The sequence below is a fragment of the Pimephales promelas genome, chromosome 12, assembly GCF_988280905.1.
Source record: "Pimephales promelas chromosome 12, fPimPro1.hap1.1, whole genome shotgun sequence".
In the NCBI taxonomy this organism is placed as follows: domain Eukaryota; kingdom Metazoa; phylum Chordata; class Actinopteri; order Cypriniformes; family Leuciscidae; genus Pimephales; species Pimephales promelas.
The window spans coordinates 29,796,037-29,820,301 of NC_142780.1; the positions used below are offsets into that span (position 1 = coordinate 29,796,037).

The following is a 24,265-nucleotide window of genomic DNA, read 5'->3' on the forward strand; positions in this document are numbered from 1 at the left end:
GAAAAATATTTTGAATTGAACACGAGTGGACTCGGGAATAAGTCCGAGTCCTAAAAAAAAAAAAAATGTTCGAGTACGAGTCAATTCCGAGTCCAAATGCACACGAGTCCATGACAAGACCAAGACCATTAAAATATGGTCTCGAGACCGAGTCCGAGACGAGTCCGAGTCTCGAATACTACAACACTGATAACCTACATGACGAACAACTGTGGTAATGATTAGAGTGGCGGAAACTCAAACGTGACTAATGAAAACAAACTAAAAGTCCCTGAAAACTAAACAAAGAAATACACACAACTGAATAAATGTGACACAAAATGTAAAGCAATACAGACACTTTAAAATATGTGCATGTTGCATTTTACTTAAAATGAGCAAGCTTGAGTTGGCCCAGCTTTGTTTTCGCCACTGAATAAAAATAAAATAAAAAAAAAGGACAGTAACTTTTTATCTCACAATGGTGGGTTTATATCTGCAATTTTTTAAAAATTGAGAATTCTGAGATATAAACTCACAGTCGCAGGGGAAAAAAAGTCAGAATTGTGAGAAAAAAAAGTCAGAATTGTGAGAAATTGTGTTCGGAATTCTGACTTTTTATTGACTGTTTGTATCTCAATTAAGAATTGCAAGATATAAACTCACAACTGCAAATTATGAAGTCAGAATTTCAAGATATAAACCTTTTCTTGCAATTGTGACTTTATATCACACAATTTAGACTTATAAATTACAAATGTGAGTTTATACACTGTAAAAAATATTTTCAAGATTTATCACAACATATTTTCTTTTGTCAAATCAACTTTATAATAATTTATTTAGTTGAGATAACTTATTATTTTGAGTTTCTGATGATTAAATGAATCTCCTTCTTTGTATTAACTCACTTTTACCAGTTCAATCAACTTAAAATTTTAAGGCAACCCAGGTTACTTACTTTTTTAAGTTAAACCAACTATATTTTTGTACAGTGTAGTAATCACAACATTTTTTCTTTTGTCAAATCAACTTAAATAATTTATTTAGTTCAGATAACATAGAATTTTGAGTTTCTGATGATTAAATCATTCTCCTTCATTGTATTAACTCACTTTTTCCAGTTCAATGAACTTAAAATTTTAAGGCAACCAGGTTACTTACTTTTTTAAGTTAAACCATCAATAATTTTTTACAGTGTATAATCACAATTCTGACAAAATAACTCACAATTGTGAATTTATATAATCGCAATTCGGAGAAAAAAAAAACAGAGATGTAAACTCACAATTGTGAGGGAAAAAAAGTCAGCTGTGAGATGAAAAGCAATTTTTTAATTGCATTGCAGAAACAAGCTTCCAGAAAGTTTATGATTTGAGATAGGCTACTTAAAGTCAACATGAACATGACTGGTTTACAAAAGTCTTACTGATGTAATCTGACATTTCTAAGTGAAACACAGGATATTTAATGAAAATTAGGATGGGACTTGATTAGGACCTGATCCTCCATTATGAATTGATTGGATCAGAGAATGGGTTTTACGGACCTGAAACGTGGTGAGGGGAAGAAGTGGAATCGTTGATGTGGAATGGGTGAAAAGTAAAGCATTAATTATAATATGGCAAAATAAATGGGAATAACATGCATGTGTATTAAGTAAGTAAATAGGGTAATTTCCTGTTGACATTTTCAATGTTGATAAATGTCAAACATGTAAAAGGGACCTTTTAGAAATGGAAGTATGAAAAGCATGTGGATTTGAAAAAATTTGCATTTTAATTGTCTACAGATTCAATGACAAACATGCCAGATCTTCATTTTATAAATAAAAAAGATATGTGGGGGTAGCAAACAGAACAGACATGGTGGAATAAAAAACAGAAATAAGGATTCCATGATGCAAACACACTTCTAAAAAAAAAGGTAGCACAGCGGGAAGGATAATAAACAACAGAGATGAATGAAACTCTGGTGCCCAGACAGGTGGAAATAACAGAGAATTGAACTGAATGAGGATAAAGAAAAGCATCCGTCTTAAAGTATCAAGGCCATTTGCCACGGACTGCGTTGCTTTATAAATCATGAGATGCAGAGCAGTTTGTTTGATTTCCTCAAGGTATACACGAGTTAATGGGATTTGACGGGATATAAAATGACAAATAAAAGCAATGACGCGTACATAGATTTAGCATTGGACATAATCAGAAGCAGCTCATTAATATACAGTTCACAAGCAGGTTTGCATTATGACATCACTGTTTACCTCACTCTTAGAAGAAAAGGTTCTATCAGCGCTACGTATTTGGAACCCCTAAAAGGTTCTATACACTCTTAAAAAAAGGGTTCCTCTGGGTTCTATATAGAACCTTAGGGTTCCATACTTGGCCAATAGAACCTTTTACCAAAAAAAATGGTTCTATATAGAACCATTTTGGAGTTCCATATATGAAGCAGGGGATGGAACCATTTCTTCTAAGAGTGCTGCATGCAAAAACCAAGAACATTATTTCTTTTATTTGACAAAATCATGCCTTCTGGATGTGTTTTTATAAGCTTAAAAAGAATCCAGGGATGATCTAACTGGCTGTTTCAGTGGATGTGTCATTATTATGCAAAGCACTCCTTATTGACTTAAAAGAGCATGTCAAAACACAAACAAGTCTTAATTATAATATTTTATTCTATCTGAAGCCAAATGGTATCTTCAAGATGTAGAGTATTTAGTGACCCAGATTGAGCATGAAATATATATGAAGATGGCAAGAGGATTCCAGAGTCCACTAAATAGCTTTTATGATCATAATTATATGCCATTTGGCTTATGATTTTCATACATTAGAAGCTTTTCACGAGTTGATCTGTCGACAGGAGCAGCATGGTGCAGCCTCGCGTAATGACAAAAAGAGAAAAGACAATTGACCTCATTGCTCAACAGGGCTGTCCCTCTGACTCGACTCACGTGTGAGTAACAGTGATCATGGAGAAGATGGAGGAGGACAGCTGACGATATTACAGACAATTATAGACAGCAAGTATGTTTGTTGCATAAACTAAGTACTAGCAGTTAGTCAAGGGGCAATCAGACATACTTTTTTGGTATCAAAGTAGACCAATCCGTTTTTATGTAACCGACTTTAAAACGTTATAAGCAGTCTTGGCAGTTTATGCAACCAGCCACAGAATATTCCAGAACAAATCTGTGCATGCATAACTTTAAAAGCGCTGCAGATGTCCAGAGGTGTTTGTAGTCCTAGAACCTGCAAAACAATTAGCATATTCAAGCCATGGACGCCCTTGGGGAATTTCCCATTGTGGTTATGAATATCAGAGTAAATGAAGTGGGTGATATTGCTTGTAGAACAAAAAGTAAAAAGAAAATTACTAAGTCAAACATCAAATGTGCTTTTTAAAAGCCTCTGTTTAAAAAAAAACATTGATAAGTTCCTTTACAAAGACAAAGGCAGCATTTTTTTTATCAGAAATACAATAAAACAGTATTATAGTGAAAAAATATTGCAATTTTAATTGTATTTTTATATATTTTAAAGAGTAATTCATTCCTGTGATGGCAAAGCTGAATTTGTTCAGTTTTCAGTGTCACATGATCCTTCAGAAATCATTCTAATAGGCTGATTTGCCGCTCAAGAAACAATTAGTTTTATTAATATCAAAGTTGAAATATTAATGTTGTGCTGCTTAATATTTTTGTGAATCTCTTGTGGAAACCGTATAACTGCCTAACTTTTGCACAGTTTGATTTGAACAAGTTTTAGTCTTTACAGAGCTAATTATCAAATGAATAAATAGGCATGAAATATAGAGGTTTCATTATTGTATATTATACACATTTTAAATATAGATTTGAAATAATGTCCTTTAAAGCTGCAGTACGCAGTTTTTCCTCTTTGTCGCCAAACTCGCCATCTCTGTTCGAAATCTGCAATTGCAGTTATTCGCAGAATTATCAACTATACGCGAGTTGTACTTTGATGGCACAGCGTGGATGAACACAATGTTTGAGAAGAGTGTGCAGCTGTCAGTCACTGCGCCGCTGTCGATACTGGCATTCAGAATCAAAGATTATTCGTTTTGGAAGTATGACCAACATCATAACTTTCACTGGAATTTGGTTGCCTGACGGGGAAAATCGCATTTGGTTATTTTGGGGCTAATTTAGCCGCACAGACCTGGCAACCCAGCCAATGAGAATTAAGTATTCCAGAGAGCTTGTAAGTATGTCCTTTAAAGGTGAACAAAACCAGTATAAAATTGTTTTAGTGGTCCAGAAATAAAACAGAGGGACATAACAGCTCACAGTAAAACTGATGCCAGCAGGCTGATTCTGTCAGGAGCAGAGGACGACTGCCAACCACTCCCGAAGGAATGCCAATGTGTCTCTTTCATGCTGTAATCTCTTTTACAGCCATATGTTTTCCTTTCCCACCATTTTAGACATAACCATATGCTGTTCTTTTCTTAAATTACATAGCTGACGGAAAGCGTGGGTATGAAATACAACAATGATAAATAATAGAACAGTGGACATTTGGCTTGGCTCTCCACAAGGACCTATGATAAAGAATTATTGGTATATTTATTTTACAGTCCTGTTCTGAATGTACTGTAAGTGTACATCTTACAGCAATTATAAAAACTGGATAATAATAACTAGGTACTAACCCGGTCTGAACTTACCCCTAAACCTAAACTTAACCCATGTAGTTACCTGCCAACACATGTAATGTAAAATAAAGTGCAACCGAATAATTAATCCGATTTTTGAAACAAGGTGGTGTTTGGCCACAGAAAACTCACAGCCAGTTTGTTGCTAAGCAGTTTCTAAAAGTTACTGTTTTTTTCCAGCACTTTCTAGTATGTGGTTTCTAGGTGCACTCTAAACAATGCTGGGTTGTTTTAACCCAATTTTGGGTAAAATATGGACAAACCCAGCCATTGGGTTAAAAATGTAACCCAATGCCAATGTCCATATTTTACCCAAAACTGGGTTAAAACATCCCAGCATTTTTTTAGAGTGTGGTATTCTAGAACCTGCATATGGCTTGAGTTCCACAATGTAAATCTATGGGATTTTTTTTTTTAAATTGTAAATCTGATCGAAACGTTATAGCAACCCAGCCCTAAACATATTGAGTGTCAATACTTAAAGTAAGGACACCTTGTGTCAGAGTGAGACAGACAGGACAGGATATCACTTAAAATGTGCAAATTACAATACCAACGAGGAACAATACATTTCAAGGTTGCTGGCAGGCACAGTGTTTTTTTTTTTTTTTGTCTGCGTTTGACAGTGTGCCGTCTGTCAAATAACTTTCCAACTGAGCTGTCAACAGACCCAGAGGTGGAAACAACAGAAGCATGTCACTGTAAACAATAACATTTCAAGGTGAAATTACCATTTGTCAGACAATGGTTTCAGGGGGTGGGCTTGTATAATTTGCACATTAAATATTTCATTTAGGCTTTGTGTTTTATTAATGTAAACTCCTGTTTAGCTGCAGGCTTCTTGGCTTTAAACATACTGGCACCGTTCACTGTCTGATCATTAACGGATAGAAGATATTAAACATTTTAACCACATTACACGCAACAAACCAAACATCTCCTTTATTTATCACACTCAAGATAATCGCATAAAATACATGATCGTTTATTGAGCGGTTGTCAAAATAAATCAGCGCTTTTTCATGGAATTATTATTGTTACAAAATGCACAATTCATTGACATACTTTTTAGTCACATTCACTATAAAGTTAAGCACCCAAGGCTGAAAGAAACGACACAATCCGTCTCCGTTGCACGTGGATCAATAAATGTGAAAATGAAGATGAAAAATGTTCACCTGTGCATTTACATTTATTCATTTGGCTGACGCTTTTATCCAAAGTGACTTACAATCGCTATATATGTCAGAGGTTGCACGCGTCTGGAGCAACTAGGGGTTAAGTGTCTTGCTCAGGGACACATTGGTGTCTTGCAGTGGTTTCGAACCCGGGTCTTTCGCACCATCCCCATCCCCATTTTTCAGATAAAACATTATTGCAGATTGAAGCTGTGTGACACATTAAGATAAATGCTTTGCAATGCATCTTTGTGTGAAATCAACAGCTCTCAAGCACCCATTAAAGTCTGCTTCTCTGAGTAATAGTGAAATTTGATCTTTTTGACTAAATATTGTGACAATGCAGATGGTTACAGCAATTTCCAATCTGCTACTTGGCTCAAATGTAAAATAGAAGTTGTAAATATGCCATTGAAGCCACTTCAGTGTAATGGCATAACATTTTCAGAGCAAAATGTCTTGATGCACCCTGATTTAATGGTACTTCATCTCAGCCTGTCCTATCATACCTGAAAACTATCATCATCTTTCAGGCAAACGGAAGAAACAACACTATATTTTGAACATTTGAGATCTCTGGCCATTTTTGATAGTTGCTGTGGTGATTTGAACATAGGTCAACGTGATCTTTCCTAATGGGAAGCGTGATTCTGACAAACAGAAGTTCTGGGTGAGATACTAAAGCAATTGACAATTTCTCAGCCCGATGTCAAAAACTGAATGATGAAAAGATATTGTATACCTCATCCAAGTTTAATTTTCAACACAGATGAACATCATGGAACGGTCATTTGACTGATATTACTGATAAAAATTAATTATTTGAATGGCTCATTCATTGCATTTACTACATTTAATTTTTTTTAGTAGAAAATATGTAAACCTGCTTAAAATATTTACTTAAATTGCATGAGAATAGCATTTACTACATTTAATTTTTTTAGTAGAAAATATGTAAACCTGCTTAAAACATTGCATGAGAACAGATAGAAGTTTATTCTTCCCAAGCCAGCTGCTTTTTTTCTTCTTTTCAAGGCATCCTATTATGCTTTAGTTAGTCAGTAGTGTTGCTGTTTGAGCATAAAAAGATCTGCAAGGTTGCAAAGCTCAAAGGGAGATATTTTATTTAACAGAATTCACACTCTACGAACTAAAACGAATACGCAAAAAAAGGAGACGAGCCCTGATTGAGCAGCGCTAGAGAAGACAGTATTGTCACTATGTCAAAGAGAGACATTTTTTTCCACGCCCATTCTCAAAACTCATTTGTTAGACCTTTGTAAGGTTGATAAACTTAGAGTGGTTAAAATATATTTTAAAAACAGTTCCTGAACATTATAACCCCAACGTTATCTGTGTGCTGCACATTACACGGAAATCAGCTTCCAAAAGAGAAATCAATGCAGGCTACGCACAAAAGCTTCTCCTGAAATGGAGCAGTTCCCACTTTGTAGGGACAACCTTTTGTTTGTGGATCAAAACGTATTATTTGTAGTTGCATTTTCTATTAACAGTTCCAATTATACGTTTTATGTTGTTGCTACGATGTAAACAAAGGGCAAAGCTATTTGGCTCCTAGCTAATGTAACCTCTTGCTTTTGCAAGGCTGTTCCATGTACCTTAGGAAATTGAACCAGGGTTTTGTCATCAATTGCTGTTTGTATTATCATAGGTTTCTGACAAATGGTGTATAACATCATATCTTAAATGTAAAATCCCCCAAAAACATACCAATCTAAAATGTCCTGTAAAATCCATGCTTGCAAAGCCCGTGCTTTAAATCCTTAAAATCTGATTCAGGCCTGAATTGGTTTGAAATTGATGGCTCCTTCATATTTACACCTGATCAGATGAAACTCGCTGTAACGGTAAGGGGAGGGACATTTCCTGAACACACGGTGCCAATCACAACACACTGGGCCAGCTAACCAATCACAGTGGAGTACAAAAAATAAGAAAGCAAAAACTGATGTATAACAGTTAAGTATACGTCAATGTATCTCTTTTAATGACATTTAAAAATTAAATCTATTTTACTGAAAACAAGATCAACTAAATTAATATTAAATTATATTAATAATATATTACATTTTTAAACAATTGGGTGTCCATTTTCCATCCAGGGTTCAAGTAAAGCATGTTGTTTTTATGTTCGAGTGCATTTTACAGATCCTTCCCAGGAATCACAAAAAATGCCAATCAAAACATAAAATTTTCAATAAAAGCATCTCACTCCGTCAAAACCAAGTTAGTGCAAGTCATACTTTTCCAACGAGATCCTCAGCCGCAGTCCGCCCACTGAATATAACATCATTGACAGAGACACCATCGTAGGAAGCTCCCGCCAGTGTAAGGGGCAGATTGTGGTTGCTGATGTATTGCCTCATCTTTTCTGAAAATAAGAAATGGGAACACACAACCCTCATTTACATGACCCGAGGAATAGATAGTGGAATGAGTTTGGGGGATTGATAAACTTACCAAGTCGTTTCCAGTGTCCTAAATGATACTGTGGAATGCAGTTCTGAAAAAATAATCACATTGATAAAATGACTTAATAACGGGAATGACAGAGCAGAAAAAAAAATACACAAAAGAAATGACATTCTTTCATCAAAAAGATGAATATCTTCTAGATATGAGACTCCAGATAAAGTAGCAGTCTGAATATCTCTAGTCTCTGTGAGAGTGTATAAGGGTAATTAAACTGTTCAGAAGACATCGAGACAATGTAGCATGAAAAAATGTGAGAGTGGGCGCAATAAGGTGGAAATTTTCCTCTTGCTTTATGACCATATAATTAGGAATAAGTCAGTCAGACATGAAGCAGAGCAGCTAGTAGCCCCCCCCCAACGACAGTCTGTCATCTCCGGCCTGAAAACGAGTGACCCTCTCGGAGCCCTCTTGCCACAGCAGCGCTCGCTTCTGTTCTGCTCACTGAACTCCCTGAACCACACTGAGAGATGGAGGGCAGGGGTAATCTTTAAAGAAATGGACCATCTGCCTTGATTTATGTCAGAACTGAACCCCAGAGAGGCGTCTGAGGGCATCTGGTGGCTGTGAGCTCCATAAAGCTATTGCTATGCATGGCTTACTCAAAGGAGAGCTTGAATAGTAAAACAATCTTTTGGCCTTTCTTCAAATGAATGTGAATCTATTCAACACTTTTGTAGCAATGCCATTTTTCTTCCCAGATGGCTTCTAAAAAACAGTCTAAATCAGTTTTGCATGAGCATTTTATACCCTTTCTCTGACCCAGAGAAGTACACTGGCCAATTTTGCCATTTTAGGATCTTTATGCATACATGTTTTGTTATGATCATCTCAATACCATTATGTGATGAACAGTATTCAAAAGAGCAAACTATTTTTTGGTTTTCTATGGTGTGTTCCTGAAGCAAATATTTGTATATAAATATATTAAAACTAAATTATTATTATCCTTAGTGGTAACATTTTACTTGAAGGGGTGTGCATAAGAAGACTAACATGACACCTTCATAATCATGACATATGTTATGAATATGAAGGAAGTTTTATGCATGTTTGTGACAACTGTCATTAAGTGTCATTCACTCAGTTATGACATTATTAATGCAAATATGACATTGTTTGAGATGTCTTTGTCATAACAACTTGACATTCTCTCTCTCTCTCTCTCTCTCTCTCTCTTATATATATATATATATATATATATATATATACATACACACACACACACACACACATATATATAAATATATATATATATAAAATTTAATACACACACACACACGCACACACTATTACAACTTCAAAATTTCACATTTAAATCAAACTTTTTGCAACCACTTCATTAAAAGCAATTACCAACTCAAGGCTATATTGATAAATATTTACATTTCTTTTTTTACTTCATATTTATCCCCATTTTATAATATTTATAAGCTACTCGTACAGCTTTGATCAAGGCAAATGGGGTTTTATGCACTTTACCCTTTACCCATGCACAGCTTCAATGGCTTATTGCTTAATGCTTATTACACAGTCTCACCTTGAGTAAAGCAACAAGGCTCCATAGAGGTTGTGAGGTTACGCCCAGGTGAGAGGTCACGGCCCGGGTGGCTCGATCCAACAGCTTCTGCTCCGTCACTGAATCAGGACTACCAAATGTCTCCTCAAACCACGCTCCCCCCATCATTACCTTCATGCAAACACACACAAACAGCTAGAGCACTGAGCTGCAGTAATTACAAGAGAAAATGACATCATTCACAGAAATGGCTTCTGTGATGATAACAGCTGGAATCGTCCACAAAACATCCACTCACGGGACTGATCTCGCAGCCGGAGAGTTACATTATGTTATTCAGGATGTTAACATTGCTCAAAGCATATTTCAGCTCTTCTAATGGCACTCAGTTCCTGTACGTTTCTGACCTCTCGAACATACAGATGTTTTCAAGCACAGGAAAAACAACATGTTCCAAGCAAAGGACATCTAACTTTTAAATGAATAATGATTTAAGTGGGGAGAAATGAATAATGCAATAGCATTTTTGTTGCGAGTACCACAGAGCACTGAAGGCTATTTTTATTACCGCATGTAAAATGTTACCTTACCGACCCCAAACCTTTGAGGGTTAATATCTATGAGTGGTCAGTCTCACCGTCAGCCTAGTGGTCGGTTTTCCACTCTGACTGTGTTGTGGAAAGGGGACAGAGTCGTACACCACTCCTAACAGACCTGGATCTTCTGAAGAAGGCACCAAATGTCCAAAGCCCTGAAATATTCAGAGCATGTGCACACATACATACACACTCATTATTAATAATGCCCACACATACATAAAGTGCTCTGATGTTTGAACAGTGCAGTTAGGAAAGATCTTCCAGGCAATGAGTGAACTGAACAAAACAAGTAGACTAGGGCAGTGGTTCCCGAACTGGGGTACACGGGGTGACAGAGGGGGGTAAGGGAACAAATTTGCCATTTGTTTAATTCTGCCGCACCTTAAAATAACAAAACCGAGCATGCATTTCTAACAGACAAAATGCTACTTCTAATGTAAAAACAGGAAAATGGTAGTGCTATAAAAAAGGTCAAACTCATGACATCCAATCAAATAACCTCATCTTTTGCGGTCAAACCTGACTGCATCCACACAAGCAGCGTGCATATGATAGGCTGCCTTTGGAAATTGGTCTATTACTGCTGTTCTCAAGAATGTATCTTTGTAAAAGTGGAGATTTGGCACTTACTAGCATGACCAACAAATATAGACACAGACCGATTTAAGACTCAAACTCTCTTCTATACAAAAACATGCCCTGTGTGAGTTCTTGTTTTTAAAGTTGATAATATATTATAGTAGCAAGAATATGAAAAATGAAATTCTTGGGGAAAAAAGCATTCTTGTGGCTATTCAGTTATTCATACAACGTCTGATGCAGGCTGTGTGAATAACTGAATAGGAGCAAGAATGCAATTTTTCATGTTTTCTACTGAACATTTTCTTTATTTAAAACATTATCTCATAACATTCATGCCACCTCTGAGCAGGAATAAATAGATGCAGCTTGTGCAAATGCAATGCAATGATTGATTTAGTCTAATTCAATGCGTTTTTTATTTTAAAGGAATTTTAAAGGAGTAGTTCACTTTTTTTTTTTTTTTACTTTTGCTGCTAATTTACTCACCCCCATGTCATCCAAGATGTCCATGTCTTTCTTTCTTCAGTCGAAAAGAAATTAAGGCTTTTGATGAAAACATTGCAGGATTTTCTCCATATAATGGACTTCAATGGGAACCAAACGGTTCAAGGTCCAAATGAGAGTTTCAGTGCAGCTTTAAAGGGCTTTAAAAGACACCAGACGATGAATAAGGGACTTATCCAGCGAAACGATCGGTCATTTAAAAAGTAAATTAAAAAGTTTAAGTTTTATAAGCACAAATGCTCACCTTGCTGTGTTCTGTGATGAGTGTTTGTGACTCTCCTGTTCAAACTCGTTCATCAAAATGAATGAATCTTTTTTCGAGTCATGACTCGAAGGGTCCTAGATAAGACCCTTATTCATCGTTTGGTGTCGTTTAAAGTCCTTTGAAGCTGCAGTAAAACTCTCGTTTGGACCTTGAACCGTTTGGTTCCCAATGAAGTCCATTATATGGAGAAAATCCTGGAATGTTTTCATCAAAAGCCTTAATTTCTTTTCGACTGGTGAGTAAAGTGAACTACTCCTTTAAGAATTTGACAAAACATGACATACATTTAATAGGGTTAGAAAAACGTTGCTTTTATAAAAGGTTAAAAAAAATGCACCTAAAAATCTATTTTAGTTTCTAAAAGGTGTGACGGCAGCATAAGAGAGGGAAGAGAGGGGTGTGCAGCTATAAAAAGTGTGTGAACCACTGGCCTAGGGGTCTACACTTGGTTCAGCACAGAACGGCTACAAACCTTTGTACACGTTACATTGCAAAGATCTCTGTTATCAACCCCGCAGAGGAAAATTAAACCATATCCGTACCAGCTGGGCTGGATCAGGACGGAGTGGAACGGTGTGGCCTGACAGTGAAAAAGCAGCTTCTATTACTCTGTTCTCTTTTTTGTCTCCATTTAAAATCACTGAGTGAAGACTTACAGTAACAGGAAGGATGAAGCCTTCATATTCCAAATTCACCACTGCAACAGTAACTGAAGTGATAGATCGCAGCTGTTCCGCCAGGGGATGAGAAGCAGGGGGCAATACAGAAGCCAAAGCTGGTGAACATATAGAAATTCCTTTAAATAAATACTTTTCATAAATTGACTAAGTAGAGCTAAGTGTGTGCATCTACAGCGCCACACCAAAATAAATCACATTTTACATTTTATCTGAATTTAATGTGAGAAAATGCACAATAATGCACAAAAAACTATTAAATCCAAGGATCTGAATCATGCACTAAATACATTGACTAAATTAGACTTAAAATGAAGAAAAACTTGTTGTGTACCAGAATAGGAAATATTGGAGTTTAACACTGTAAAGTGAGTGCATTTACCTGATGCAGGCAGTGTTGAAATAACATGATCAGCTGTCAAAGAAGTCCCATCATCTAGTTTAATCTAAAAAATAAAAAAATGTTTGAAAAATAAGAACACACCCACTAATAATGATGGACTACAAGACATAGAGTCAGACCATCTTAGCTGAATGTCAAAATATGTTACGTAGTGAACAAGACGCTTCATGTTGGGCCATCATCTCACCTCCCAGCCTCCCCCGTCCATGTTCAGACTCTTCACTTTGGCATGATGATGAATCTCCACTCGCTCTTGCATCCTCAGCTTGTCCTCCAGGGCTTCTGGGAGTGTCTGCATGCCCCTCTTTAGAGACCACTGAGTCCAGGACTCTTTAGACGCTCTCTTTGCCAAGTCTGAAGGGACTACTTCAGGACCACCTCCTTACATAACATGAATGAAAATAAACATTATTCAACGGTAACCCCTTCTATGAAATTTGTATTAAGCATTATAAAAGGTCTTTTAATGCCTTTATAATTAACATCAATATACATTAAATATAACATTTCAAGCATTTTATATTATGGCTGTCAAACGATTAATCGCATCCAAAATAAAAGTTTGTGTTTACATAATATATGTGGGTGCACAGTGTATAATTATTTTATTTATAAATATATATATATATATACACACACACACATGCGTGTATATATTTAAGACATATTTTCATCTATATACTGTATATAGATTTACATATAATTTATATATGTAAATATAAATATTTTATATATAAATAATATTTTTTTCTTAAATACACATGCATGTGTGTGTATTAATATATATACAAAATAATTATACACAGTGCACCCACATATATTATGTAAATACAAACTTTTATTTTGGATGCGATTAATCACGATTAATCGTTTGACAGCTCTATTTTATATATAGCTGTATATAAAGTACATCAAAACCTTTTATCAAAATTATACATGAATTTTATACATGACAATGTTGATGATCCACTTATGATGACTACTGTATTTAAATGATCAATAATATCAAAAGTACTGTGGGTACTAAAAGTTGGTACTTTTGACAACACTAATAGTATATGTATATCTTTTTGATCAAAGAAATTGAACCCGCTTTGCACAAAAACATTAAGGAGCACAACTTTTTATTGAATGGTGGCATTTTGAAAAGAAATAGAGAAAAAAAATGCATAAAAGACAAACACTAGGTTTCCACCTACTGTACAGCGCTCACCTGAACCCATCAGCATGCCGAGCACGATGGAGCCCCGAGACTGCTCTGCTTTATAAAGAGGTGGAAAACAGGACCGTACACTCAACTTTCTGCAGTCTCCAGCAAAAACTCCTCTACACAGGCTGTCTATGGCGATATCTGCCATCTGCGTAGAGAGAGACACAATCAGGTGGGTTGAATCGGTTTCAGATTCTCTTTTGAGAGTGATTTGGCAGTGAAGCGTTTTATACAGCACGAGGACGAGATGGTTCATTTAAGAGGTCGTTGTGCCTCTACGCTTGTTCACACCTCAGAACCCAGACGTCTGGACACAAACGCGTGCACCGATTCATCCTCCTCTTTCCCTTTACTGATCAGTATCTCCTTCAGAACGCTCTGAATCATGGGACGAGAGAAAGGAGGGATGGTGCGGAAAACCCCACTAGAGGAAAAGAGAACAAGATGAGAAATATTTATGACTTTAAATAGGAAACTGAATGCACGGTGGACTTTACTCTCACCCAGCTCCTGATGGCATCTTGTGCAGCTGTCCATTCACATACAAGAAGCGGTTCTTAGACGCCACATGATCCTTCGTAATTGGCAGGATTTCAGACTCGAGACCCAACTCGGAGACCTGCACAAGAAAACATTAACTTGAACAATGTTCATCCTTCAATATGAGCATTCATCTGCAGGGCCGTGCAGAAAGGTACATTGTAAATACTACATTTCATCGGCTGCTACTTAGATTTAACAGGCTTTTCTGTTTTCTCTTGGAATGCAATTTGCACACTTCCTCAAATTACTTCAAGTAAATCAGAAAAGATGATGCATATGCAAGAAAATTCAGAATAAATGGAGATAGAATGGTCTTATAGCAAATGTATAATGTGGCAAATGTGACAGTAAATAGGTTTATAATGATTCAAACGATTATTATTTCAAATAAATGCTGTTCTTTTGAACTTTCTATTCAAAGAATCCTGAAAAAAATGCATCACAGTTTCCACAAAAATTGAGCAGCACAGCCGTTTAACATTGATAATAATAAGAAATTGCAGCAAATCAGCATATTAGAAACATTTCTGAAGGATCATGTGAGATTAAAGACTGGAGTAAATTACAACTTTATAATATCTTAAATTGTAATAATAAGTTTTTGCTGTACTTTTGATCAAATTACACATCAGCTCTAACTAGTTTACTTCTCTTGTTTACTATTAAATCTTGGCATTATGTACAGCAAATATTGTTGGCTTTAACAACAAATTGATGTTCTTCATGTGTGCAGTAATTCACTTAAGACCTGGATTATTATCGTTAACTAAACCAAAAACAATTAAAAACATTTCTGTTAATTGAAATTCAGCTGAAATAATATAAAATATAAATACGCATAAATACTAAGTCAAAATATGACTAAAACTATTTTTAAAAACCCCTACAATAACACTGCCTCTGCTACGCGACTAAAGGTAAATGTATGGTGGCCATCTTGTGGCCATGCAAAGGAACAACAACAACAATGACCAAGACCAACATTATCTCAAAATAATAAGTAAATGACTCAATTCTTAATTCTGACTCAATTCTTGCATGAAGCTGATTCAAAATATATGAACAGTTTTATTTAGCAAAATCATACATTGTTATTATTATAAATAAATATTACTATTTATTTAACATTGGTCTTTTATAATATTGCTGTTGCCTCCGCAGTTTAAAAGCAATAAGTCATGAGAGGTTGTGGGTAACAGTAATTTTTATGTACAACACAATTATAATATCAGAGATAAATTGCAAGTTATCGTGTGAATTGCAGTTCTTAAAATATGAAACTGACTATAAACGTGTGTCAACTTTCACATAGTTTTACATAGATTTTTCCATGTACATAAGTTCACATATGTATACCATATTCAAAGTGTTCCGGCCGACAGCCCCTGCAGGTCGCACCCCTCGTGGTCCATGCTCGAACACTGCCCCGTCATCCCTCCGTGTGGAGCTCAACCAACCCCCACATCGCCCAGATTCCTCCAGCAGCACCATCTACAACACAGTGGTTACATGTGTGGATCTTCATGTTGAACGTACCAATGAAAGCAGATCTATTCAATCAAATTATCACATTGCTTCATCAAGGATCTCAAGTGGTCTAGGTCCTCAGGCTACCAGGGCTGTGAAAGTGGAACATTTTTCAAATGAAGAGCATGTTTTGCCTGTGATCGTCTACCCTACCATTCAAATGTTTGGGGTCAGTGAGATTTATTTTATCTCTCAAAGAAATTAATATGTTTATTCAACAAGTATGCATGCATTTGATTAATTAAAAGTGACAGTAAAGGAATTTGAAATTTTACAAAAGATTTCCATTAAAAATAAATGCTGTTCTTTTGAACTTTCTAGTCATCAAAGACTTAAAAAACAATCACCTGTTTATACAAGCAACTTTTCAACATTGATAATAATAAAAAAATGTAGCTTGAGCATTAAATCAGCATATAGAATCATTTCTGGAGGATCATGTGACACACTTTGCCATCACAGGAATAAATTACATTATAAAATACACAACAATAGAAGAAAGTTATTTCACATTTAAATAATATTTCACAATATTACTCAATAAATTATTGTTCACAATATATGGTTTTTGCAGCCTCTGTGAGCACAAGAGACTGTTTTCAAAGACATGTTTGAAAAATGTTTGATCAGTCGTGCAAATGTAGATTGGCTAAAGATATTTAGCATATCATTCGCGGATACTGTACCTTGGAAACATTAGGACTCTTGCTCAGATGATGACAGGCCGACAGACCCCCAATCCCCCCACCAAGCACTGCAACAATCTTCTGCATTCAGCTCCAAACACTCACCTGCGACAAGACATACCAATGAATCAACATTTATATCAGCAAGCCCATGAGTAAAAAATACAGAAGTGGGTAACACTTTATTTGATAGTTTGATTTGATTTGAAAGATTGTGTCCTTGTTACATGTACTACTTACCGTTGCAATAACAATAAATAATGCATAATTATATGCAACTAACTAACCCTCAACCAAATCCTAATTCTACCCTAACCCTATAGTAAATTGCTACATGTTGTTGTTATAGCCTACTTATACATGCAAGATGTCCTTTCATAATTCAAGAATAAACAAAACACACAAATTTAGACACATTCTGCAATTTGGTCATATTGGACATTGAATGCATCTCTGACAGTTGAAAGATTAAGGGGTTTCAACACTGGCATGGGGCCCTACCCTGCCATGAGTCGAGGTCTGATGGGAGTAACAGGGTGGTGGCCCCTGATAAGGTCATTTATCATATTCAAACAAAAGAGGGCAGAAATGTGTCCTTCAATACAAACTGGTCGTTATCTGTTTAACTAGTTAGAGTTAAACTCAATCAACACATAAATATATGGAGCGAGTCTCGTTATTAAACAAACATACGGCAAAACATCCTGCAAATAATCCTTGTAGTTATTTAGAAGAAAGCGACATATTAAAAATAAATGTCAATGTTTGCAGACTTTCAAACCTGCTTTACTTGCCTAACATGTCTTTGCTGACATAACATTTGCTGTGAAAAAACGTGTAAACGTAAACCTAAAAGCCCGAATGAATGCTAAATTAAATGCAAATGATAGGCTATTCATAAAAAAGTGTGTCATAACACTTCTTACCTGCATACAATTATGTAATTTGGAAAGCTCGGCTTCTGCTGTTACATAGTGACTCAAGGGTCTGACTCTGGTCTCAAGTAGTAATGAAGCGTCAAGCCAACGGCAACAGTGGTGATGCAAACAGAACAAGTGTTTCAAAATAAAAGCCCCATCCGGTTTCCGCACTTCCTGTTTACTCCAGCATGTAGCGGAATACTCAACCACTAGATGACAAAAGAGACCACGGCATTCTTTGGATAATAATTGTTTCAAGTTCAAATGACTGCCACGGACGTGTAACATATTTGTTATGTCTAAACCCATAGGCTATTGGTATATAAGTCATGGTGTGGCTTCTTTTGTCATATAAGAAAAAAAGGATGGATGCATTACAACAATGACAATTGTTATGATAATATTTATTATTTTATTTTTTTATTTTTTAGATTTTAGGGAGAAATGTGACCTAGACATGCTAGTCTTTTAGACATTTGGCAAATACATCTTGACTTAGTTCATGTGCAATATGCATGGTATACTCCTTGATGGTTCGGTTAAATGCCTTATTTCTTAACACTTTAATAATTAAATGGTCAATAGTTAGGCTATATTGTGGAAAATATCAGTTTTCTTTGATTTATGAAATACACACACACACACACACACACACACACACACACACACACACACACACACACAATGTGTGAAAACCAAAACTCAGACACTGAGTGTATTAGGTTTCACTAGCAGGTCATTGTGTCTTTGTGTCACAGAGAAGCTAATGGACCGTTCTAATTTAATCCCATGTGACACAAAAGGTGCCCTGAAGCTCCCTGCAGTTCAAAAGACGGCCCTGTTGCTTTCGGTATTTCGGAGGCCGCCATGACCACACGTCGTTGTTCACATTCTGTTCTGTAAGAACTTCACAGACCATGTTACCAAAACCACATCAGTTTAGCCTAAATGGAGATCAGGTTCGGTAGATTGATCATGTTTTGAAAGCATCTGGAAAGGGGCTTGGTAAATGAAGTCCTCATGCAGTGGGCCTGCTTTGAGTTTTAATTCTATCATGTTAAGCTCTCTTAAAGAGATAGTTTATCCAAAAATGAATATTCTGTCATCATTTACACACAATTAAGTTTGTTCAAAACTTGTGTGAGTTTCTCTCTTCTGCTGAACACAAAAGAAGATATTTTGAAGAATGGGTAACCAAACAGTATGGGGAAAATGTTATGAAAGTCAATGGGGTCCATCGACTGTTTTGTTACAGACAGTAGTGCATATAATAGGTGTTCTTTTTGTATCTTTTTGTCTTTTTTTGTATATGTATCCATCTTATGTTGCATGTTATGTCTGCCTTCTGAGTCTGGAAATAAAGTTGATGATTATATCCCTTTAAATTTCATAAACAAATTGGATTTTTCTTCTGTATTTTCTTGCAGGCTTTTAGCGTGTCAAGTTTGCATTGAAACATGTGCTAGCATTAATTCATTTTCTCAACCTGTTTGCCGTACTATAAATTACAAAATGTGCATGTGTGCAAAAACATGAGGTGATCTGTTTCAAAGTCTGATTCATTGTTCGCAGAAAAAGGTTTTCCCAAACAATCTGCCGATGATAAATTCCCAAGAGATGTTCATTTTTATTAGCTGTAGTACAGTAGTGTTAAGTGCAGTACTCAAGTAAATGTACTTTGTTACTTGTCTCTGATCGAAATAAATTGTTACCAAAAACAAAAGATCCATTAAAGTTGTATAAATAATGTTTTCATGCATGAGAACATCTGACCATATAGACCAGATAACAGTGAACAAACCTTTTATTAACGTTGCTCATAACTTTGAGAGAACCTTTCCAGAACATTTAGCAAACGTTCTGAGAAAATTTCTCAATGCTTGTTGATTTCAGATAAGACATAAAGAAAGCACTCATCTTATCACATTACATTCGGTTGATGCTTCAAATATACAGTCTGAGCACCATTTTATTAAGCAAATATGAATGTCTGTATGAAAGTCTCCATTTCACAGCGTTGCTCGAGCACCATGAGGATAAATAAAGCATGCTCTGTGACCGGTCAGAGTCTCTGCTCAGAGGGCAAACGCTGTGTGCATGTCGTGTCCTAGCGAGGTCTTTCTGTGGATGATTGCAGGCAGTGAGAGTGTGCTGACTGGACTGTAGAAGGGAGACTCACAGTCCTCCCATCTCACCCTGTGCTTCACCTTGCCATTCGCAGGCGGTTTAGCCACTTTATAGAGGAACACGTCATAGTGGACTGGCTGGTTGGGCTTGGGTAAGACTTTGGCTTTTTTGGGAAGGTGAAGCTCCACGTCTATTGTCATTCGTCCCTGCAAAGAGAACACAGGCAAAGACACGTGCACAAAGCACATTTCCATTGGCACACAAAGAGTAAAATGTGTCCAGAGACATGAGCATTTTTCCAGTGTGTGGTTTAGCTGCTGTCACATTTGCCACCAAAATAAATCCAAATATGCAATGAAATTATGGAAATTGGAAATTATGCTTTCAGAAAATTATACCCATTTTAATAACTATTAAGAATATTTTATATTTTATCTATCTATCTATCTATCTATCTATCTATCTATCTATCTATCTATCTATCTATCTATCTATCTATCTATCTATCTATCTATCTATCTATCTATCTATCTATCTATCTATCTATCTATCTATCTATCTATCTATCTATCTATCTATCTATCTAGGCGTAATTTAATTAAAAGAACAACAATAAAAAAAAACGTTTAAAAAAAAAATCACAATACCTTTTCATTACTGCATTTCTTTCCACTGAGTATATTGGTACGGAAGCGTATTGAAGCGTACTGAATTAATGAGTTAATTATCTCAGGATTACAAGATAATTTTTCATGGAAAAAAAGTTTTTGCTCTGTTTTTTTTTCTGAATTAATGAGTTAATTATCTCAGAATTACAAGATAATTTTTCATGGAAATTGTTTTTTTGCTCTTTTTTCTGAATTAATGACTTGATCATTTCAAAAAAACTCAGAAATTCAGAAAAAAAAAGAGCAAAAACTTTTTTTCCATGAAAAATTATCTCGTAAAGTATGAGATAATTAACTCGTTAATTCAGAAAAACAGAGCAAAACCTTTTTTCCATGAAAAATTATCTCGCAATTCTGAGATAATTAACTTGTTAATTCAGAAAAACAGAGCAAAACCTTTTTTCCATGAAAAATTATCTTGTAAGTATGAGATAATTAACTCGTTAATTCAGAAAAACAGAGCAAAACCTTTTTTCCATGAAAATTTATCTCGCAATTCTGAGATAATTAACTTGTTAATTCAGAAAAACAGAGTAGATTTTGTTTCCTCAAGTGAATGCAACACGCTTCCGTATATTGGTAATAATATTATAATATTAACAACTGAAGTATTTACAGATTTGTCATGAAAATAACTGAATAACCCCCACCACCACCAATTAGGGGGTAACATGTTTTAAAGGAGACCCACAGCAAGAACTTGCACCAGGACCCTGGATACACCAGCCCTGTGGGGAAGTATTTTTATTTTTTTTTTTGCTATTGAGCCATAATCTATCAGACCCATTTCCATTATAAAAAGGCTTCTCAGCCCACATTCCAAAGGCTTCATTAATAATCTTAAGCAGTCCTTATTAGTTCAGCGTGTTCTGATGAACCCACACAATCTAAATCTCCTAAACCAATGCTCTGAACGTGTGTGCGCTCGCATGTGTCCACGTATTCTAAACGGCCAATGGCTGAACTCTGTCTGAGATCTGCATGTCATCGTTCCACAGTATCTGTGGCCAATGGGGAGACAGGGATGCTGCATGCATGTGCCCATGTTGGTGTAGGCGGATGTTGCCACACCTCAGTATGAAATGTTCTCTCTTATACAGCATTTGACTGTAGAGCACGTAAATCAGATTCATTTAAAACAGACACACTGAGTTAATCATGTGCCAGCTGGAAAACTGCTTAGGTGAAGCTTAAGAATTGAAATAAGAATTGAAAGGAAATTTTAGAACAATAGCATATGATGTAGTTCAAGAATTTGGACTCGGTCTTACTGTACTGTAGGTCTTACCTTATATAGAAATGCCATTACATTATACATGATATCAAACCAAATGGCATCCACAAACAAATAATATCCGACCTTTTCAGATCTAACTTCACTATTTTTAACCATTTGTGTATTTTTTTTAAACAAAGGTCATTTTAAGTGGACATATGAAGTCAGTTACTACCGTTGTATGTAGGCTACTTGTATGTAAATGAGGGTTGAGCTTTTTCGAGCAACTGTAGAATCTCCTTTGTATTTTGCTGTATGCCGTTCCACTTGAGTGACCCTTAGTATCAGAATGTGTTTCACCGACTACACCCCCAGAATTGCATTTGCATGAAGATCAACACGGCAGAGAAAAGGAAGGGGAGGGAAAGAAAGAAAGCAGTGAAAAATGAGAGCGAGAAGAAAGAAAGAATGCTAGAGAGAGCAGTGGTGAGATCGAGTTGGTTTTGGTTCAACATAAACTTGAAAGCAGCCCTTGCATGGGGACAAACGTGTCCTTTTGCACTGTGTCTGAGATTGAGGGACACCTCGGGGTTATTTTTAGTGTGTGTCTCACACATTGTGAACGAACACTCCCTTGTGTTTGATACTTGTATATATGCTGTTGTCATGGCAGCAGGCAGGAATTAGATTAGGAAAAAGGCCGTAATAAGTGGAGCTACCACAAACTCAGATTTGGCCAGAAACTCCGCAAAGTGCTCTTAAGCATGAGCTCTGAACAGTCTGAGCTGAGCAGACAATACAACCAGACTCATGTGAGTATGTGGGTCTATATGTTCCCGGATCTGATTTCATAGGCATCTGTGGTGCATTGAAAAGGTACTTGTGTCTCTCTGTGCATATGAGAGGATGAAGTGCCCCCTATTATTCATTGTAATGCCGATACAAAGACATCAAGCAGAGGCCCTTGAGGTAGCCTACTGAAAACACAGGAAGGGAAAAGATTAATATATATATATATATATGAAGAGTTCAGATGCAAAAGCCTCTAAATGCCATTTGAAATTTTCTTCTTTAATGATGATTTTTATCAAACTTGTATATTTATGTTCAGTAATTTCACTTAAATAACAATTAATAGGTAATTATCATTGCCATTTAAGTGAAATTACTGAACTTAAATATACAAGTTTGATAAAAAATCATCATTAAAGAAGAAAATTTCAAATGGCATTTAGAGGCTTTTGCATCTGAACTCTTCATATATACATATATATATATATATATATATATATATATATATTAAAAATAAAAAGATGTAGGTATAAAAAAAACAATTCATATTATGTAATATTAAAGATTATATACAAAATTGGTAAAATTGCCTCAGCTGTGCATCTGCTTCCTATTTGCCGCATTGAACTTCTCTATTGGTGTGATTAAGGGAGAGTCTTTGCTCAGGGGTCGAAACAAACCTCATCATAAAAAACTCATAAGATGAAACCACAATAAAGAACCTGAGATTCATTTAACAGAGAAAGGAATCTTGGAGCGTCAGTTTGACAACCGACTACAGAGAGATTTTTATGAGAGATCATATTCAATGTATATTCAGTGTAACTCAGTGGTGTCGAGTATTTCAATCAAAGAAATTAGTTACTGTACAACTATCTTTTGGCAACTTTGTAGTTTTACTGAGATATTAGCAAATTTTACTGTCTTCTTTTTTCTTCTATCATGTTTGAATAAGTATATGTACTCCTTAATACATTTGATAAGTAATGCAATTATGCTTAGATTTTTTATATTGCAATTTATTTCTGCTACAAAATAAGTGATCAACATTCACCTTAAGACATTGAGTGTACTACATCTTGTGTGTTTTTGACCTTACTCATCCAAACTAGTCAACAAGGCTATACTTTATGTGAATGTGAGTGCATTAGCAGGTAGTTGCTGAACAGAGGTGTTTCATATATGAGATGAGGACATGACTGCAACCGGTGTGAGGAGGCCGAAACCAGCATGTCCAGCACAAGTAGCCTATATTTCATTTACATTCACTGTAAAAAATTGACTGTAAAATTTACAGTAACTTACTGGCAACGATTAGCCAGTAAGTTACTGTGAATACTCTTTACAGTAAGGGTACTGTACTTCCATTTACAGTATTTTATGTTTATACTGTGAATTCAAAAACAATTAAATACTGTGATTTTAGTTGTATTTACAGTAACTTACTGGCTAATCGTTGCCAGTAAGTTACTGTGAATACGTTTTACAGTAAGGGTAGTGTACTTTTCACAGTATTTTATGTAAACACTGTGAAATCAAAAACATTGAAATATTGTGATTTTAGTTCTATTTACACCATTGATTGTTTTACTGTAGAAGAAAATTTCAATTTAATTTACATACAAAAACGTTAAGCACTGTTTTTTATGTATTGTATGCAACACGGTACTATAAACAGTAGATAACGGTTA

At 35.7% G+C, this 24,265-nt stretch overlaps 1 protein-coding gene across 1 annotated transcript; it reads right to left on the reverse strand.

Moving 5' to 3' along the window:
- Positions 1-7,817: 7,817 nt before the first annotated feature.
- Positions 7,818-17,898, reverse strand: ppox (protoporphyrinogen oxidase). The gene is made up of 13 exons (XM_039650739.2): positions 17,778-17,898; positions 16,852-16,956; positions 15,995-16,129; positions 14,599-14,714; positions 14,387-14,519; positions 14,099-14,243; positions 13,073-13,266; positions 12,865-12,928; positions 12,462-12,580; positions 10,493-10,606; positions 9,877-10,026; positions 8,325-8,367; positions 7,818-8,235 (listed from the first exon to the last, which is right to left on the reverse strand). Exons 2-13 carry the CDS (start codon positions 16,936-16,938, stop codon positions 8,102-8,104), a joined length of 1,434 nt encoding a protein of 477 aa, XP_039506673.2. The 5' UTR covers positions 16,939-16,956; positions 17,778-17,898; the 3' UTR covers positions 7,818-8,101.
- Positions 17,899-24,265: the final 6,367 nt, after the last annotated feature.

Coding starts and splice junctions, on each gene's coding strand:
- ppox (XM_039650739.2), bottom strand. CDS start 16,938: ATGCAGAAGATTGTTGCAGTGCTTGGTGGGGGGATTGGGGGTCTGTCG. Junction 12,581..12,864: donor TTCAACACTGCCTGCATCAG/GTAAATGCACTC, acceptor TATGTTCACCAG/CTTTGGCTTCTGTATTGCCC. Junction 10,607..12,461: donor GCTTCATCCTTCCTGTTACT/GTAAGTCTTCAC, acceptor TGAATATTTCAG/GGCTTTGGACATTTGGTGCC.